Source organism: Dromiciops gliroides, chromosome 5 (genome assembly GCF_019393635.1).
Source record: "Dromiciops gliroides isolate mDroGli1 chromosome 5, mDroGli1.pri, whole genome shotgun sequence".
NCBI lineage: Eukaryota > Metazoa > Chordata > Mammalia > Microbiotheria > Microbiotheriidae > Dromiciops > Dromiciops gliroides.
The window spans coordinates 146620587-146642537 of NC_057865.1; the positions used below are offsets into that span (position 1 = coordinate 146620587).

The following is a 21951-nucleotide window of genomic DNA, read 5'->3' on the forward strand; positions in this document are numbered from 1 at the left end:
CTAGGGTTTAATCAGTGATGCTTCCTGTTCATCATCTCTTCGAACTTTCTTTGAATAAAAGGGGAGGGGCTTAAATTGCATCAAGAGAAGGATAGATAAGATATAAGAATTTTGAAAAGCTAAGATTTTGAAATATTTGACATAAAACTGATTTAGCTTCCAGATGTTGGGCGTTAGATGATACTCTGAGATCACTGCCAGACTTAAAACAAAAACATAAAGTAACTACATGAGTTGTTTAGGCTTTCAGAATTAGAAGGAATAGAAGTGATTTAGTCCTAATGGCCTAATTTTATGAAGATTTTCTTGCTCAGACTACAACCCAACTCTCTTGACTTGTCCAGATTTCTTACGTTAGGAAATATCCTAGAATAGAATTCGTTGTAGAACAGTACAGCAAACTCTTGATCATTGGCATGTACATTGGCAAGCATGTTTGACTTGGGAGTCAGCCCCTGGATTTAAATAATGGCTCTGATAAAGGATATTTCTATGTGACACTGGCTAAGTCACAACTTCTCGTGGCCTCTCTTCATTTCTGAAATGGAGTGTTGAACTAGATGACTTCTGATTTCTTCTAGCTCTAAACCACAGATGGGACTAACTCACTGATCCTGATTTGATCTCCTATTCCCCTTTCTTCTCTCCATGTGAAGCCTAATAATGACATAGCACATAAAGAAGCTGAGCACTTGTGGAGACTTGAAGCATTGAAAGCAATTTCTATTCTTTTACAAGAAATGTTTTATAACTGAATTTTTTTTTTTTTGCCAGTTGGACTTGCCTAAACATATGTAAGACAATATATGGTCAGTACTAACAGGATCATAGGAACTGGAAGAGATCTTAGAAGCCATCTAGTCTAACTCTCTCATTTTACAGTTGAGCAAACTAGATTTGAGAGAAGTTGCCCAACATCACAATGGTAAAATGGGAGAACTGAGATTTTAATCTGGACCTGCCTCCAGAACCAGCATTCTCTCCCTATACTATGTTGCCTCTTGGGTCTTTATTATTATTTTTTTCAATTGTTGATGTGGGGCAACAGTGGGGATTTTAGTTTTGTTCCGTATAGTTCAGTACATTAAGCTAACAACATTCATTGTGCTCTTTTCTGAAATAGTAATATACTAGAAGATTTTGTACATTAGAAAAATTGACTAGGCCCCAATTTAGTCTTTTGACTGTAGGTTCTAAGGTTATTTTTTTCTTTGAAAAAATATGTATAATTTTGGTAGCACCTAGTTTCTGCCTATCATTAAAGATATAATTTTGGGGTGGAGAGTATTGTGGTGTAACTGAATTTGCTTGTTTTATTAGAATAAAAGATAACAGAATCAAGACTTTTTGCTTATGAAACATTACAAGTGAAACTACACACTCACATATGTGTGTATATATATATATATATATATATGTGTGTGTGTGTGTGTGTGTGTGTGTGTATGTATTGTTATATATATCATTTCATTAAGCCAATGATTTATGTTTCATGTTTGAGAATCACTGGTTGAAATAAGGCCTATTCCCAAGACAAGGTATTTGTCTAGTAACCAGACCATGATTCAGAACTTCAGGTTATCTAGAGGCTGAAATTTCACTCATGTTCTGTTTTCCAGATCACAAAATTGGTCTCCAAAGCCTTAAGAGATTAAATTGTTGCAAGCCACCATTACTGACTACACTACTCCAAAAGGAATTTTTTAAATGGAAGTACTACTATAACTGGTTATAGTTATAGCCAGTGACTACCTATTCATATTAAAAGGGGCAGAACATGGCATAAAAGTTAAAAATAATATTGCCACTAGCTGTGTGACCTTGGGCAAGTCACTTAACCCTCACTGCCCCACACACACACACAAAAAATAATAATATTGCCAAATCTAACACATAGATTTTTAGATGTTTTCTTACCTTTATTTTGAAAAAGTTTTTCTCCAATGACAAACTAAGGTAAAAAAAAAAATTATATATATATATAAGGGTCATTTAGGAGAAGAAAAAAACGGCCATTACACCAAATAATAGAATAACAATGCCTAAAGGTCATATCCAAATGCTGTCACCTTTTTATCTCTTTCTTAGAATGAATTATGTGGCCACATATAAAATTTCCTCTTCAGTTATTTTTCCTATATTTCAGTGACCAAGGAATTGAGTATTGATAACAGAAGGTATCAGTTATAGTCCTTGAATCATTCCATTTTCAAGTAACTTTATCTTTACAACAGGGTTGAATTTGTTTCTAAATCATTTTGAGAAATTTTTGACAGACTGTCTACTAGCCCAGTCTGCTAGGGGTATCTATCCTATGTTGCAATAATAACAAATCTACTTTTAGACTAGAATATAACAGCTATATATACTGAATGTGCAAGCAAGTAAATATTAATGGGGTTTCAGACTAACCTATAACTGAACTTAAATTATCTGGTATGAACTTTCCATCTGTAATTGTGCCAACATATGACTTGTGAAATGCATAAATGGAATGGTCTAGTTTTATATGCTTGTAAGATGCTTCACTGAGTAAACCTACATGAGTATTTCAAGTAGTTTCTCTGGCTCTTACTACTGCATAAACAGTAGGGAAACAATGAAAATGTTTTCCATCCTTGTCTGCTGGCTAAAATCTGAGGTAGTGCTCATTCATTTTAAAGGTTGTACAGGACAATTTGGTAAAACTGACATAATTGTGATTTATTAACATGAATTAAAATGCCCAACCAGTGCTGCAATGTGACAGTATATTAAAAAAATTTAAATGTCATATACTGTACTACTTTCACAAAGATCACACATTTTTGCAAAAAAGACTTGTCATATATACAATACTATATCAAATGAGAAGCTGTAAGCAATTTTACACGCAAAAGAAATACAGTATTTACAGAACTTGTCAGAAGACATTAGAAACAATCTATACATTAAATTACATTTTTTTCTGCAAATAACCGAGGAAACAAAAGAGCCAAGTCCACACCGAACTATTAAAAAAAAAATCTGTATTGCATTTTCTACCTAGATGCACACACAGAACTGTTGACAGAATGGGGGAAAAAAAAAACCTGTTAGTGCCATCACTTAGCTGTGTATTTATTACATACGTATAAAAAGTAATATAGAAAACATTCACTAAATGAATTTAACTGCAACAATAAAATTTAAGATTATGCAGCATCAAATCTACTGCCAGAAAAACAGCTGGAATGTTCACTTACAAAATAAAGATACCTAATACTGGTTTAACAGCACGTTTTTCAGGAATTTTAAAAAGCAAAAAATGGAAAAAATACAATGAAAGAGCACTGGTGTTTGCTTTTATACAAAGTTTCATGTACAAGCTTTAAAAAGTACCACGAATAGGTACATATGAAATATACAGTTTATCTTACAGAACATCTTAAAAATGTTTTAGGAGTCCTTGTTAATGCCACCCTGAACCATGGTAATTGTTCTGAAATGTTGGTGGCACCTGTGCTCTGTGAATTGGAATCTGGCCAGGTACTGGAGATGCCTGCTGAGGTCCTTGAACCCCATGTGGCAGGGTTACAGAGCCAGGATGTGGACAGAACCCTGAAGCTGTAGGTGTTGGAATACTGCTTGGTCCTTGTGGCTGGAGATGCGGCCCTTGGACTGGTAACGGACAGTGTGGTCCTGTTCCAGTAGGCTGGTGTTGGGGTCCAGGTCCCAGGGGTGTATGATGTGTAGCTTGTGAGGGATACGATGGCACAGCTGGATGAGCACTTGAAGGAAAAAGTGGAGGTCCTTGATGAGGAGGGGGGTGGTGTAAGGCTTGAGCTGATGATGTGTGATGCCCAGAAGCCAAAACACTGGAGGGTGGGGGTGGGGGTGGGGGTGGAGCTGTGTTTACTACATGCTGGTGTTGTGCTTGCAGACCTTGGTGTCCTGGAGTGGGATGGGGGGGATGGTGATGAGGTGCAGGGGCTGGTGGAGGAGGAGGGGGTGGCAAATGGTGCCCAGCAGTTTGAGAATGAATATGGGAACCAGGGGCTACTGCATGAACAGGCCCTACTACGTGTGCTACAGAGTGCTGCTGATGGGAACTTGGCTGTTGTACAAGATGCGGTCCTGGAGCGGGGGGTGGTGGCGGAGGGGGTGGAGCTGCTGAAGCTTGATGGTGAATGGTAGAGTTCTGAGATGGCAAAAAATGCCCTGAAGTTACATGGTGTCCTGGAACTGGCTGTTGACTCGGACCAGGAAGTGCTTGATTTGGTCCAGATGTAAACACAGTCTGTTGGGAAAGGCTACCCTTTAACTGATTATAACTCTGAAAGTTTGCAGAGGGCTGCTGGTTTTGATAATAAGAGGCGGAGGGGGGAGGAGGAGGGGGGGGAGGTGGTGCAGTGCTGTTCAAATTTTGTTGGTTAAATTGACTATAAGTTGCTGAAGATTGTCCTGAAGGTGTCTGTGTAAATAATGCTCCAGTAGCTGGCTGCGGAGTATTGGACTGAAGGCTCTGTGCTGCTGGATAAAAATTTCTGTGAGAATCTCTCTGAGGTGTTCCAACTTGAGGTGACTGAGAGTGGTGGGCCCTGTAGGGAGATCCTAACTGCTGCGCGTGAGGCTTTGGTGAAAGGTAACCATGCTGTACGGGTGGGAGAGGAGTAGATGACTTCGGCGGATTTTCTACATGAGGTGATGGGGGACAATGCAGCTTCAAAGGTGCAGAAGGAAGCTTTTGCGACAATTGCTCAGCTGAACTACGCATGTGCGACTGAGAAGAAGGAGTCTTTGAAAGTGCTTGGACGTTATTTGACAGCTGTTTCTGTTGTAGCTCTGCCTTTTGAGGATTGGCATTCTCAGTGTCAGGTGTATTAACTACCATCTCCCACTGAGAATCTGGTTTTATGGGCGTCTTTCCAAGAGACTGGGCAGAAACTGTAGGACCTGGTGAACAAGGCTACATGAAAAAAGAATGAATCAATTTAACATTTATATACTGATTTTACATTTTTTTTTTTGCGTGTATACATGCACACAAATAAATATATATATGTGTGTATAGATACATATACACACACATACATACACACACAAATAAGAATTATGCAACACTGTAGTACAAGGATTGTTATTTTGGGAAAACATAAATTTGCCATAACTACTTATTTTTTCTCCAGTGTTTTCAAATTTAGATTTTCAAAAACCTTCTCCCATAAAGTTCCTTTAAAGATAATGCTATATGGTCATCTGAATAATAAGTTTAAGCTAAATACAAATGACTTTCTATTTTTTCTCATTCAATACTATATCACACTTTCCAAATTTCTCCACTGGTAACTATGCTAATGCCCATACACCTTAAGGCAATTTGCATACTTTAATTATACTCCCAACTCAAAATTGAATTATTTTGTAAAATACAGTGGTGCAGACAAATAGCCACCCCTCTAAGCATCTGAATTATTATTATTTTTTGAAACTGGGAGTATAGAGATGAACAAAATTATTATTAAATACGCTCTGATTATCCAAGTTGAATTACTCAAAACTTAATGAAATGTATTTCTAACTGGGAAAAATTATAATATTTCACCCCTGAAAATCATAAGACACCCAAACTTCTAATTTATTAAATTTCCCTGTTGAACTTATTATTAATTACATCTGTCTTTAAACTATAAAATACATTATTTTTAGAGCACCTGCACTCATTTTAGTTACTTGTAATAGAATGGAGATGTTGGCATTTAAAGAAATCACTGATTTCTGACATTAAGAAGAATCAGGTCAAATTACTTCTGGAGAGAAACTACTGTTAGCACTCCATTCTACGCTAGGACTTAGTGAAGATTTGACTGATATTCATGACAAAATTATTTCATAAGGAGCCCCACAATCCTATCCCTTCTTATCCCCAAATGGGTTTTCAAAAGAAAATAAAGACTATTTGGTGAATAAGGTAAGTGAAACACAAACTAGGTACGGGGTAGCAGGTCAGTGTTCACAAATTGATATTATGGTATAGCTCAAGTCTTGACAACTGCATACCAAACTTCAATTTTTTCCCCCCTGAACTGCTACATTTCAAGGTGCTGTGTTATTACCTTGCTCACTTTTGAAGGACTTTTACAAGTCTTTTGAGAAGTGTCTGGGGATGGACAATCATTTGTGGTTGTGGGCTCTGGATTTTCAGGATCAGGGTCTGTAAAATAAAAAACCATAGTAAAATGTAAAATCACATGATAAACAGTGCTTTTTCAAACACTACAATGGAATTTACATTCAACTATTCAGACCAACTTTTATAAAGATTTTCTTCTCAGTGATTAAAAAACTGTTTAAAACTACAACTGTGATTGATAGGTCATCTGCTTACTGACCTTCTATAAGTTCACTGAAAGAAGGGACTGGGACCTTAAGTTGCAACTGGGGAGTGTGATTTGAATGAGATGAAGGTGAAGACTGAACATGATTCGGTGAGCATGGGATACAAGGTGATTCTCCCCCTACAGATGAAGCAAACCCAAATAGAATATTAGAATTGCTATAGACTATAATATACATTGGTTAGTTGAATTCACTTCCAGGTAGGAGAACAAAGAAACTTACCACTATCTTTGTCTTTCCTATGATCACTGAGAAGTAAGGCTCTCTGATAGCTCCTCTCTCTTACTTGTTCCACTGAAGTTGAAGCAGTCCTTTAAAAGACAAGAGTTTTGTTTCACCTTTCATGTAATACTGTATTTAAGCCCAATTTATTGTGTATCTACACCTTAGACAAATAACTTTGAAAGAAAACAATGGAATATGCTGAGAGTCTTTATGATGCTTGAGCACAGTAATTTTGTATTGCTATTATCTACTTATTATCTTTGAAGTTAGTATTTATATTATCAGGAATATTTATTGGAGGTACTCCTTTTGTAAATTAACTTCATAGAATTACTACTATATTAGTCAGCCCTTCAAAAGTGTTTTAAAATCAATCCCATCAGAATAGTTTGTTTAAAATAAAACCATGGCAATCTTTAATTCGAGGACCAAGGTTCACAGACTATTTTTATGCTAAAGCATTTCTTATTTAACGTGATTATACTACTTAATAAGGGAAAAAAATCCTCTAAGAAATTTTATCCATTGGCAACAAAATGAAGCTATACAATTAAACCCAACTGTCTTTTTTTAGAGTTACTGAGCACACAAACCCCCACTTCTCTAAAACACAAAACCAAAAAAAAAAGTGGTAGAAGTCAGCACAATTGGCTCCAAACGACTTGTCCTTTTTTCTCTATCCAGACTCTACTATCCCATAACAGTGTATATTATTAGGAGCACTAAGTACTCAAAAGATTCCCTCCACTTTCTCCTGGCTCTCCATTTCATAAGCAGATTCTGTATCAGCTCCAGCCTCAACCAATCTGGTCAGAAATAAAAAGCCAAAAATGTGATACCTTCAGATTAGCTTGGTGAGGTGGCACTTATTTCAATCACACTGCTACTGTTTTGAAGCTTCTCTTTGGGCACTGCTGTCAGAATCAACTTGAGTCATACTCTCCATCCCTTTCCTTTACCCCCTTTCCACCCAAATGACATCCAACAACTCCAACTGACTTTTGGCTGTTTATATAGAAATCAAATCTACCTAATAAGGAAGAAGATTCATCATCACTGAAAATACTCAAAAGAAGAGGACAATGGTTCTGAAGGTAGGTCTCCAAATGAAATGTCAGCAACAATAGAATAAGTATACGGCCTCCCAAGATAACAGATTAGTAGCACGTACATTTTAGAATTTTTTTTTAAAGCTTGTATTACTTGACAGTCATATCATGTTGGATTTTAAATGGCAAACTGATTATAAAATGCACTTATTACTTGTATCCAAGTAATAAAATAAGTTTAATTCTATTTTTTTTTTTCTGATTTAGATTGTGGCAAAATTAAATTTTTTTTAGATAACTGAAAATAGAAGACAAGTACTACAGGAAAGAATTTGATCCACATGAAGACTTGTGTATTAGCATTCATTATTTAAAAGTATTTCATCCTGTAAAGAGGAGGAATTCATTCTTCATTTACTATGATATGATGAGAGATAGAGGGGGAGGTGTTTCTTCTGAATCAATAGATCCCTACTATATATTTTTAATCCGGTAGCCCAAGAGAGGTAAGAAAATGGACTACAAAAGCATTCTGGTAGAATTACAAACACTAATCTTTATCCTTTTCCATAAAACAGCTAGAGCCTGATTTGGCATTTGTTTATCCAAGGTAGGCTGAGAATCGATATAGTTTTATGCCTTCAGTTCCCATGCAGTACAAGAAAAACCTGGCCTAGCTCAAAGAAAATGATTTAAAATATGATCTACCATAACCAGAACTACAAAACTCATAACGAAAAAAAAGGGGAGTAGACTACTTCTCATTTGTTTTTGTTGTTGTTTTTTTTGTTTTGTTTTGTTTTTTTAGTGAGGCAATTGGGGTTAAGTGACTTGCCTAGGGTCACACAGCTAGTAAGTGTTAAGTATCTGAGGCCAGATTTGAACTCAGGTACTCCCGGCTCCAGGGCCAGTGCTCTATCCACTGCGCCACCTAGCTGCCCCCAAGACCACTTCTCTTAATGAAAATCATCTATTACATTCCAGAATTAAAAAGAATCTAAAAGAAAATATATTTTGAACATTCTTGTGCAGAGCACAACCCCATTTCTAATTTGATTAAAAAAAGAAACAATTAACCAGTGTCATTCTCCCCCAAATACAAATAGGGTTTCCAATTTAAAATATCCATCATTATCTGTTTGCCATCTCTCTGAAAATTGCATCAGTACTAACTTCTTTCATATACTAGTTTTTAGTACTTAAAATACTTTTTTTTCAAGTTCTAAAATCTTAGGCACAAATCCATACACTTACCATTGAACTTCTGGTTCGTTTTTTTCACCAGAAGAAGTTTCTTTTACTGGGCAGTTATTGCTGATTTCTTCTGAAGCAGTATTATAAACAGCAGTGGGCAATGGTAAAGGCAGGCTAGCTGGGTGGTCTGCTTGCTCCCCATTTTCACCATTGTTGCTACATCCATCACTGGTATTGCTGCTGTTGCTCATGTTTCCACCCATAGTAGCATGAGGTGACACAGTAACTAGAGAAAAGTTGTCAGCCTTGGAGCCACTTTTCCTAGCTTCCCGCTGTCTTTTACGGTATTCTAATAAGGACACCTAAGATGACAATAGAGAAAAACAAATAATTTTTGAAATTCAAGGTCACACATTAAGTAGTACAACAGGAATATGATGATGATTAATCTAATGCTCATTCCTGCTAAAACATACTGAATTATTACCACAAGGAAAAAGAAAAGAGAACAGTAAAATCAAGACATTTAGGATAAATATTCTGCAATTAGTTATTTAAGCCTAAGGCAAATCTCTGTGGATTTCAAATTCTTTAACATGTAAAATTTTAGAAAGGAATAAAGTGCCCTTGTAGTTCAGGCATTCTATTAGTCTAATCAATGCTACAATTATTTTGCTTAATTCTTTTCTGTTTGGAGTTTATTCTTTTTATTTACTTAGATTAAATGAATTACAAAATTAATCCAGATGTAAAAAACTACCCATCTACCAATGCAAATTTTAATGTGGAAAAATTAAATTCCCAGTAAGCATCAAAGATAAAATCAAGCCTCTCACAGCATCTAAAAGGTTTCTTAAACTACACATAGGCTCAGAAGATGTAGGTAGAGATAACAGAAAAAAGATTTCACCTTTTTCTTTTGTGGTGGATTCTGGGGTGTACAACTCCCCTCGATCGTGCTGTCGTTAACTGTCCTTCCAAACCCTGGGGGGAGCCCATCTTCTGAGGAACAGAACACTGAGGTCTCCATGAACACACCTCTGGAGTCGTCTTGCACTAGGCACTTTGACTCACTTACTCGGAAACCACCTCCAACCTCCAGTTGATGGGAAGGTGTTAAGTCCCTTAAATTAGAATTTACTGAGGAAAAGTTCACACTCGTTCTTTCAGGACTTTTAACCCAAGAAGAGTAAACTGTGCCTCTTCCACAAGGAGCAGGTTCTAGCTGGATGTTAGAGTCAGTCCTATCCTGTGAGGGGGTTTCCATGGTTTTAGGAATGGCAGTGTGCTCCAATACATCAACTCCAGTCTGTAGGTCTGATAAAGACTCCTTTTCCCCAGTGCACTGCCTAATTACATCAGTCCTATTTCTTGGGCTGGAATATCCGATCGTCTTTATTTCTTGCAGGCCCATTTCTGGCAAATTAGAATTTCTAAAAGGACCCATAGTCAACACAGTCGGTGTTCTCTCATAGCCCTATTTGAAAAAGAAAAAAAAATTATATCAACATTCACAGCTGATGCCTTAATTTTTAGAATTTATAAATCTAAGGTATATACCACTAAGTCCTTGTTATTACAAGAATACTTACCTCTTGGTTATAAACTCGTCTTTTAATTTCTGGTGAACTTTCTGGGGAGGAAATATTCTATTTAAATAAAAAAAAAGATGATTAGTAATGAAGTCAAATCTAAATCCAATAGTAACAGAAGTTCTGATTTTGTATAATTCAGGGCACAAATGCAAAGCTTTCTGTTTTAACATTGCAGTACAGATAAAGACAATTATTACAATTGTAATACTGTAAATAAAACAGTTGTTGACTGAAACAGAATCAAAGTTGGCATTCATTTGTAGAGAAATTAACAAAATGATGATCAAAATAAACATTTACAAACTGAAATTCCAGTATGCTACAAATATAAAATTGGTACAAACCTCTTTATAACAATTTAAAATGCTTCCTAAAGTAGATACTGGTTTAACATACACACATATGTATATATAGTTATAATGTGAGAAACAAACTATTTTTTTTTTGTGGTATAAAATTCCCATTGATTAAACCATTCTAAAACCTATGCTCATTTTATTTAAATCATTTAGAAAGGTACCTTCTACATTTTTAGAGGATATTTGGACATCAGTTTTCTCAAACACTGTGTAGCAAAGCCAAGCCATATGAAGCAAAATATCAAAAAAAACATTTGTGTGTTCTCACCTCAAAGTGCATAGCATTTCCCTGTATACAGGGAGTTACTGGAGTAACTGGTGAATATATGGGTTTATAACCATTCCTGCAAGATTCATCTTCTGATTTCGTCCTAGGAGGAGTAGCAAATAATGATGGGTCTGTAGCAGTGATATCCATATGAGTTGGTGTAGCATATGGAGAAGGAGTAGGTGTGGAGGTTTCAGAGTAAGCAGAATCCAATAACTGATATAGCCTTCGTTTTTTTAGTGGAGTAGTTAAATCTGTATATCAAAAACAAAACAATTTCTAGCAAACAACACAATTTGCTTTAAGCTAAAAAAACCCCTTATTCTGTAATGCTAGTATACCACTCAAATCTTTTTTAAAAACTGAAATTATTGAGAGCTTAATTTGAATATTCCAAGGGTCCAGCATGCCAAACAATTTTCAGAGTATAGATGTTGAAGTTGACACTGACAAGTTCTTCCTAAATTATACTATTTTATGTTTTACATAATTGTACATGTATAACCTATATCTGATTGCTAACCACCTTAGGGTAGGGAAAGATGGAGGGATAGAATTTGAAAGTCAAAATTTTAAATAAAATTGATTATAAAACAAAACATAAATAAAAAAGTGCTATTAAAAAAACGCACACAACCAAAACACCTTAAAAATTGTACTGTTTTAAATGAGTTGTCCAGTGGGTCAGCTGATAGTTAAAAAGCCAAAACAGTTGGTTACTCTCCAATTCTTCAAAATAGAAATAATCGTGCAAAAGTTAGAATTTTAAAACAGAAACAAAAACAGAATTGAGCTTACTTCAAAGAGATGCACAGTGTTTGATTCATGCCAGACTAATAACAAAAACAAGTATCTTTACCTGGAAGTGAACAGCTATCATTGAGTAACAGTGGGCTTTTATTTTCACCATTGACAGCAGGGCTTCTAGATCTTTCTTGGCATAATGAACTAAATTTATCTATAACTGCTGAATTTTCTTCTTCTAATGCTTGCTTCAACCATCGCTAAAATAACAAAAGCCAGAGTTAATATAGCCTGTGCTGTAGAGCAAACTGAAAAAAGCACCAGAATGGGACTAGAATGGAACACTGTTTATCCTGATATTGCTAACCCCAAGAAAAGTTTACCTTTTTGCATGAGCCAGAGCTATTCTCAGTAGGTTCTTTTCTTCTCCTTTTTTCAGAAAGGAATGGTGAAGTAAATCTAATATAGTGCTTTGGAGTAGAATAGACATGGGGACTGTAAGTGAGGCCTGGTAAAGAGTTGAGCTGTGTAGCCAATACTTCAGGATCTGTAGTTATTCGAAGAGGCCTTTCTGAAAGGCTCTCTGAAGATTTTCCTGTCTTCTCATTCTTCTCACTTAACCATTCATTGACTAAGTGCTAAATAAAAAAAAAGGATAAGAAAAGGATGAATGAGAAAAGATGTCAGGAATTCTAGAATTCCAAAAAGCTTTAGTAAAAAATAAAATACTATACTAGAAAAATCGAAACTTTATACCCAATAATAAATATAATTATTACACTAAGCTAATCGGTTGTTTAATCCCATTTTCTAACACAGAAATGGAAATATGTCACATTAGCATATAGATTTTCCCCAGAAACAATTTAACATGTTATGTGAATTATTTATTGTGGATTCTATTTTAGCTTTATGTGGAAATGGAGTTTTCAATGTGTTGCAATAGTAAAAATTAAGGGGCAGGTGGCTTCATTATGTACATTTAAAATTTTTTAGATGAAATCCAGCCTTTTTCAATATGTACATTTGTATTATCGGTTTCAGAAACCTCAACATTTTTCTTGTTTAAAAGTGAGATGCCTGACCTTGAAAACCTGTTCACGTTAACTGTATACCCAATTTATTTCAATGATGTATAAGAAGACTGCCTAGTAAAAGCTGAATTAGCAATATCCAAACGGAAAATCTCACTTAAAACATAAGGGAAGGGGAAGCTAGGTGGCACAGTGGCTAAAGCACCAGCCCTGGATTCAGGAGGACCTATGTTCAAAGATGGCCTCTTGGGCAAGTCACTTTGCCCCACAAAACAAAAGAAAACATAAGGGAAACAGGAACATTATTAGCCACTTATTTGTGAGAAAACAAGTTTTCATTGTTAACCTGTTTTTAGAAAAATCCTACCTTTTTTGTTTTGGGGTACTTTGTAGGACATTTATTAAGTGCTGGAACTTCAGTCTCAGTAACTATTTCTGCTATGGCAGTTTCAGTTTCAGGCTCTGCTGCAAGTGCAGTATTCTCAGTTTCATTTGGTTGTGAAGTAACTTCTACATCAGGAGAAGAAGGCTGGATATCTGAACACATGCTGACAGTTCTGTGTCGTCGGCGTTGCTGTCCAATGTGAGTTCTACTTCGAGAAAAGCTTTTTCTCTGCTTAGTTCTATTTACTTTGGCAGGGGTTGGCTTGCTTGCAGTTTCTTCCTTTGTTGTTTCCTATTAAGATATAAACCATAAATGGCATTTTTGGCATTATGAAAAATGAAAAAAATGACTGACAGAAACAGTAATAATTTCTCCTAGTAAATTGTTAAGGGAAACAAAAAATCATTTGCAAAAAAAGCAGACTGTAATCTTCAAAAATCTTGACATTTTTCTTATGGATACAGGTGTAATACTTTAGATAAAAAGAAAAAAATACAATTTTTATCATAGAAAGAAAATAATTCTTACATATCTATATCTAGGGCAGGTAGGTGGTGCAGTGGATAGAACACCGGTCCTGGGGTCAGGAGGACCTGAGTTCAAATCTGTCCCCAGACACTTAACACTTACTAGCTGTATGACCCTGGGCAATTCACTTAAACCCAATTGCCTCACCAAAAAAACAAAAAACAAACAAACCACCAAAACCCCCCCAAAACCCATATCTGTATCTATATCTATTATCTTTTGGTTCTGACCATTTAACATAGAACTACCTGGTGCTATTCTAATAACTACAGGTATCCAATTTTAGTTGGAAACTGAAAATTAAAGTGAAGGCATATATACCTGAACAACTTCAGCATCATTGACAATCTGTGTATCTTTACATTCTGTTTTAATTTCTGTTTTTGCTGTGCTGATTCGTTCCAACGCTTGTTCCCTTCTTTTCTCTCTCTTCTCAAGTCTGGCAAAAGCTTGCAGAATCGCTTCCATTTTCCTTTCTTCTCTTGTCTAGGTAACCAAATATGACAATCTTTTAACAAACACCTATATAAGTGTAATAAAGGTAAAGTAATAATATCACTTCCAATCAGGTCTCTTCCAATTATGTCAAAGAAATCTAAAAAGTTCTTAATAATTTTCTATTTTTAGGATCCCATAATGCTTACACATTGGGGATAAATATAAAAGTTTATTAGGAAATAAATCACTGTGACAGTACTGACAATATTAATTCAATGTCAGAAGACCATAAACATATTCTCCAGAATATTTTTAATAATCATTCTAACAAATCTGTTTCTTAAAATGGAAATTAGTACCATGAAAGACTAATGCTTAATGAGAATATTTTTAAAAACCCATAGCTTTGAATTTTATATATATCAAACAGTATTTTAAAATAAGACACAACCAAATCACTTGATATTTGTATAGCCAAGTTATACATGCAGATACACACACACCTCAGAGGAATATTTTATTTGAAAAATATCACCCAGTTTAATTTAGTATTAATCAGCCTCTGATTACTGATGGCAAAGGTCATATGCTAGAAACACTAGGGGAACCAAAGAAGACACAGATCATGCCTTAAAGGAGCTTACACTCTAGTATGGGGGAAAAGACAAATAACACTATCTTAAATGAGAGTCAGTTCAGTGTCAATGGGAGGTCCAGGTAATATGCTAAGAGAAATTTGAGATGGGATCTCCCTTTCAGCTAGGGGTGAGCAAAGCTGAGCAAGTAAAGTCCAAAGGGAAGGCTTTCACAGAGATGGTGACGCTGAATAAAAGGAAGGAGGGAGGGGGGAGATTGAATCCATTCCAAGAAAAGAGATGGAAAAAAAACAGATGTAGAATAAGATGCATGTCTAGTTTTGCTGGAATTAAGAATATGTGAGTGCACAAAAGGAACAAAGGCTAGAAAGGTAACCTTAAAAGTATATTATGGGGGCAGCTAGATGGCGCAGTGGATAGAGCACAGGCCCTGGATTCAGGAGTACCTGAGTTCAAATCTGGCCTCAGGCACTTAACATTTACTAGCTGTGTGACCCTGGGCAAGTCACTTAACCCCAATTGCTTCACTAAAAAAAAAAAAGTATATTATGTCAAGATTAGGAGCTTTATTTGATAAATAATGAAGGTTTGTTATTGCCACTGGAAAATCCTGAGGTAGGGTAATTTTAATACAACTAAAAAATAAAGCTAAAAATAAAATAAAAGGCCAAATACAAAAAGACATTCTGGATTTGGCAACTGATTGAAAATGGAAGTAGAAAGTTGGTCCTGGAGGATAGTAATATCATCAACAAAAGAACTAGGGGGAGGGGCAGCAAAGATGGAGCTTGAAACATCAGCAAAACATCCAGGTGGAGCTATGCAATACAGTTCTGTAGTTACTTCATAATATTCTTCCAAAAACACTGAGAACTCAGCGAAAAGTATTTTTCTATGTTGCCTTCCAACAGCTATGTTTAAAAAAAAAATTGCCCAAGAATATTTTGGAAAGGTAAATATAATTCAACAAACTCCATGCAGTAGTCCTCACTTTAAGCATCTATCTGCTCTTTGCTTTATCCTGTCATTAGGGCAAGCCTTCCCTAATAGGCAGTGAGGTGGCACATTGGATAAAGAGTGCTGTGCCTTGGAGTCATGAAGACCTGAGTTCAGATTTGGCCTCAAGACATTTACTACCTGTGTGACCCCAGAAGTCACTTAATCTCAGTCTGCTTCAGTTTTCTTTTTTTTTTTTTCTTTTTTTTTGTGGGGCAATGCAATGAAGGCTAAGTGACTTGCCTAGTTTCACACAGTAAGTGTCAAGTGTCTGAGGCCAGATTTGAACTCAGGTCCTCCTGAATCCAGGGTCAGTGCTTTATTCCATTGCACCACCTAGCTGCCCCATTTCAGTTTTCTCAACTGTAAAATAGAGATAAGAGCACCAACCTCAGAGTGTTGTTCAGGAGGATCAAATGATAGCATAATTGTAAAATGCTTAGCACAATGCCTGGCACATAGCAAGTACTTAATCAATGAGGTAACCATTCATTATTCAGGCCCTGTCTATATCCTAGCTGCTTTCCAATTTTCTGTATTATGGGTGCATCAACTACTTTTCTCTTTGAAGTTTAAAATCTATGAAAGAAATTCAGGGCAATATTACTGCACAGACCAGAATATCAACAGCATTCATCTATATATATCTATCTATATCTATATCTATATCTATATATACACACACACACACATATATACATATATATATACACACACACACATATATATATATATATATATACATATATATAAACTTTTATTAGTAAACTCAAAAGGCAAAACACTCGAAATAAAACATATCCTTCCAGAGAAAGGTGAACTACAGTCAACCTTTGTACTACATGGTAGAAAATTTATCTAGAAATAAATTACCCAAATGCCTGGTGAAAAAGAATGAAACCTAACTAAAGGAGTAGACCCATAAACCAAGAAAGTAAGGGCAGAAAGTGAGTGTAAGGAAAAAAAAAATTCTGGAGGGGTAGGGGTAGGTAGATGGGGTGGCCTAGTTTCAACTTTTCAAATTATTTCTTGATTTAAAAAATATAAGCTGTGGAGCAGCATAATAAACAACTGTCTAAAAAGAATGCTGGACATAGGATTATTGGATCTTTGGTACAAACCCCAACACTACCATTTACAAGCTGCATGACCACAGACAAGTCACAATCTCTGAGATCCATCTGTACCAGACTGTTGACAATACTTGCATTATTATACCTCATAGCATTGTGCTATATTTTAAATACAGTTAATATTCTTAGAACCCAAGCTACTTGGTCCCAGTTCATGGCCCTCTCTTATAATTGACTAAAACAAGCACAACAAAAAAAATTCACAGTTAAGAATGCTTGCTAGATTTGATTAAAAGAAAGCAGAGAAAAGGCACTGGGTTCAGATTCAAAACACTTGAGTTGTCCCTCTTATTTACTATCTCTGGAAGCTCAACCAAGTTACCTCATCTCCCTGGGAGTCAATTTGCTTATCTGTAAAAGGAGAGTATTTGAAGAGGTATCCTTTAAGGTTATCCCACCTCCAAAACCTAAGAGTAACCCTAAAGGTAAAGCAGATTTGGTCTTGTTTAGAATACTCCTAAGTACCTCTATCCATCTTAGCTATACACATTTTGGTCTTTGATTTTTCTGCTTTAAAGAATTATCACTGATTTCATTGTAAACTCCTTAAAGGCAAGTCTGTGTGTCTTAAATGTCATAACTTTGAGCAGGCAAAAGCCAACTGAATGACCAAATTTATCCGCCATTTTATTTTTTAAAAAGATTTCTTCCATTTTATGATGCTATTGAAGCCTGTGTACATGTAGTATCTGCTCTTAGACTAGGCTAAACAACTGCCAAGAACTGAAAGTCATTATATGTCTGTAACCTGTGTATAAAGAATGTGAGAGGTTGGGCTTAATCCTGATCAATGATGGATAGGGTTACCCCTCCATAACTTTTGTCATAGAAAGTGACATGCTGCTTGTTGGGAATGGTAGAGTTATTTACTAAAGTGCTATGTCAGAATTGGGGAGATTAAGCTATAAGAATACTTTAAATATTATTTAACTTGGAACATTTCTGCATACTTCAAAATCCCTTCAGTTAAGGATAAATTTCAACATCTATGTTGAATTTTAAGGGACTGATAATTATAAATAATTTAAAGCAGTGACTTATCAAGGAAGAAATCACATAATCACTCAATGTTGTGCAATTAAATATCAAAATAGAAATAAAATGCCATAACTTAAATATTAAGAGTAAAGAACACCATAACATCATGACACATTTTTCTTTTTTAGAAACATAATAAATGAAGTTTCATTTTCTCTTTTTCCTTCTTACTTGACAAACAGTGGCCTTCTGGAGAAAAGTTGACAGCTAAATGGTTAATATAATCTTAGGGCAACCAACTCTGTTTAATTTCATCCCTACTGTAATCAAAATTTCTCCTTGTTTTATATCATAAAACATGTTACTATCAAGAGATGGTAAAACAAAGATTGGTATCTGAACAAGTTTCTAATTCTTTCATACTTAATGAAAATGTTTTAGCTTACACATATTTATTGTTTCTCCTCTGGAGAATGTTAGACCTCATACTTCCAAGTAGGTAACTTTAATAAATATTCTTTAAATGTCATGTTCACATATAATTGCTTAAGAGATTATGAATATTATGCTATTTTGACTACAAATTATAGACCATTACAAGAATCAATAATACAAATAGAAATATATATATATTACATCCTAATAGAAATATATACATATACATATATATTTTACATAGTACTTTAAGATTTGCCAAGTGCTTCTCATATAGTGTCTCACTTGATCTTCACAAGCCAGGAAAATAGGTGTTATTCCCTTTTTATGGATGAGGAAACAGGTTGAGAGAAGTCAAATGACTTGCCCAGGGTCACAGGGCTACTAAGTGTCCCAGACAAGATTATAGCTCAGGCTTTTCTATTTTCAAGTCCAGCTAATTAAATACCTCAGAATTACAGGTGACCCAATTACCCTATTGGTTCACCTGTAGACACATATAATAGATGTAAGCAGGCTGTAGTATATTACTAAGGATGACCTGAATGCAAAAAGCGGTTGAGCAAATATCAAGAGTTTTATAATCAGAAAAAAAAAGTTAACTCTAATCATGTATGGGGAGGGAGAACAGATTGGCAGCTAGAAATTGCACTACTATTGATGAAATTCTAAAGAGAACCTTTATATTATTCCTCTGGGGAAATCTTTCATAGGTTTATGGAAAAACCAGAACAAGGAATGTATGGTAAGAAGGTGTAGATGAGGTGTAAACTTGGATATAAAGACATGCTTTTTGGCTCAAGTCATAAGAATTAACTTCATTTGCTAAATTTAACTTTTTATCCTGTTTCCATGCCTTTCTCACAACACATTCTACCTCCCTTGCCACCCCATCTAAAGCCTAATTCAAACATGCCTCCTCAAATTCCTCATTGACCTGGATCTCACACTCCCTTGTATGACTGAATTATTAGTTATTTGTTTTATTTTCCTTTACCCCATTTTACTGTAAGCAGGGTACAATGGTATCTTTTTGTTCTAGTACCTAGCAGGTAGTGCTTTTTAGTACTTAGTTCAATTAAATATATGGAGAGTGGGGGGCAGGAGTGAATTAAATCAAGAGTTAGTGAGATTCTTATATTCTTATGTAAAACTAAATAACCCCATTTTATGTAGATACAATTGCCAGTGCAGTGATTCAGGATACTGGCATTTTTTTTGAAAAGGATAAAAAGTTATAAAGTCATATCAAGATTATATTATTAAAATCTAATAGTCTTTCTATATAACTGAATGAAAATATTTCAGTTGTATTTAACAAGTTTTGCAGATTTTTTACCAAAAAAAAAAGGATGGTATGAGAATCAATTCATTATTCAAATTTCTAATTATAAACATCATACTCAGAAAAAGTTCAATTTAGAATCATTGAGCCTAATCTCCTTTTATAAATGAGACAGATTTTAAGTGCAGAAAGAGTAAGTGACCTTTCCAAGGTCTCCTCATCTGCTCTTTCCACTAGAGTAAAACATCAGGGCTGGGTTGACAGTTGCTGAGTGCCTAAGTAGGGGCTCACACAAGTTAAAGGAACTTCCAGGTGAGGAAAATGACTCTAGCAACACATAGCACTTTGTCTGCAACTGATTCTCTTAGAGAATTACCCCTAGCACTAAGAGGTTAAAGAAACTTTCCCATGGTCACACAGTAAGTAGGTGTTCAGAAGCAGGAATGGTGCCCAGTTATTCCTGGTCTCCAGCTCTGTGTCTACAATGTGTGGTTGGGGAAAAGATTAGGAATAAGTATAGGGAGTACTCAGGAGTGGTATAATCCAGGTTTAAGAAAGGGGCCTTGGCATATGGCCTTTTAATCTAACTCCTCCCACTAGGTTCCTTAAGAGATTAAGGCCAAAGTCTGCTTTGCTCTGTCCCTGCCTTGGAGAATCTAGAATGGTAGTACATCTCCTTTATGCATCTTACCAATGAGAAATTCATTAAAAATGTGGGACTGGAAACCAAGGTAGAATAGGAAGGTAGGTTGAGTGTGTCTACTTTTGAGAATTTTCCATTATTCTACCATATTGGTGAATAGTTTGTAGGTATTTAATTAAAAAATGATGCTACTATCTTGTCTTATGAGTTATTTTGTAGTACTTTTTACTCAAGGAAGAAATTTCAAACAAGACTTGTTGAAAACCAAACAGTCAAATAAAATAGGAATCAGAACAGCAGATAATTAAGTTTATTGTATTTGTCCTAGTATGTAACAAATTCTTAGCAAATTTACCTCCACAATTATTCATCTTAAACACATGTATAGTAGAAAGAATACAGAACTCCAACTCCCTTGTTTTAACATCATACAGTTAGCAAAGGTGAATCCATGTCACTTATTCCAAATCTAGTTCTAATAAATAGATAATGTGAATCAAATGGATTAAAATTTGTTACAGATAACCCACAAAATAAATGACAGTGAGTATTAAGGAGAAAATAACCCTTTCTGCAAAAGATTATATTTTACCAACCACTAACAAAGTAACTTTATCTTACTCGATTTTAGAGGACAAAGTATACATAGGAAGGGTTCTTAAAAGCAAACTTGATTTTAAGGTTTATAAATGCTTTATAACTGCTTCAAAAAATTCCCAAGTTCCTTCTTTTGTAGAAACTACTGGGACCAACTCCAAAAGTCTTCTGTATAATAGTAGGGAAACCCTCATGTCCATATCAGGTTATTCAAAAGGAATCTTCAGTGTCCTTCTTGACATACCAGATAGGCCCTTTCACACCTGTAGATAAAATTGCCTGAAACTGAAGCTATGAAGAGTTCAGGGAAGAAGAAGGTGCTTGGTCATTGAAAATCACTACCAGTGATCCCATGGTCATCCATCTTTATTCTCCCAGATCTCATAGTGTATTTCGAAATAATATCATGGACTGGGAAATCAGATATTCCCTCTGGATTCACCTAACATGACAATATCAGTCTACATGAAATCTTTGGAGGTTAGTTGTCATGATAAATTTATCTGCAGAATTTTCTGCCTCTTTACATGCTTAGTGCTAGAGAGCCAAAATGGATACAAGAATCTTAGCACTCTGTAGAGCAGGGGTTAACCATTTTTTGTGTTGTGGGCCCTTTCTTAGAATGTTTTTAAAATTAATAAAACACTTTGAATTACAAAAAAATATATATTAAAATAAATATTTTTTCCTCCATCCAAATTCACAGATGACCTTAATTTTTTATTTGAAAGATCTCTCACATTTATTGTTGCCATTAGAATGATGAAAGCTCACTCGTTCATCACAAACACTTCACTTCCTAAATCAATAACCAATTCTAACTGGTTGCTCAAGATGTCTATCTAGCCTCCTTTATGAAAAATTCTGCCTGAAAATGCAATTAAGTGTGTGCCTATAGGATACTGTGCTTGGGTCAATCATTGAAGCCATAAATCCCATTCTTTTTTTTAATTCCTAAACAGCTCAGTTACAATCTTGCTTTTGAATTCAAGTAAGGACCTTTTTGGAAGGGAAAGCAATAGAAAAAGAATAGAGAGAAAAGGGGAGAAATCCGGCCCAAGCAGAAATATCTTAATATGTCTTGTGAGATTTCTTTGGCCGTCCATTTAAGG

General features: G+C 35.3%; 1 protein-coding gene across 1 annotated transcript in view; it reads right to left on the reverse strand.

Moving 5' to 3' along the window:
- Positions 1–690: 690 nt before the first annotated feature.
- Positions 691–21951, reverse strand: part of KMT2E (lysine methyltransferase 2E (inactive)) — an 86804-nt gene continuing 65543 nt past the window's right edge. Inside the window, 12 exon segments of the mRNA XM_043965953.1 lie at positions 691–4927; positions 6075–6172; positions 6351–6476; positions 6580–6668; positions 8886–9187; positions 9736–10302; positions 10418–10474; positions 11048–11301; positions 11907–12051; positions 12175–12429; positions 13193–13501; positions 14060–14224. Of these exon segments, the coding sequence (XP_043821888.1) occupies positions 3431–4927; positions 6075–6172; positions 6351–6476; positions 6580–6668; positions 8886–9187; positions 9736–10302; positions 10418–10474; positions 11048–11301; positions 11907–12051; positions 12175–12429; positions 13193–13501; positions 14060–14224 (3864 nt within the window). The 3' untranslated portion in view covers positions 691–3430.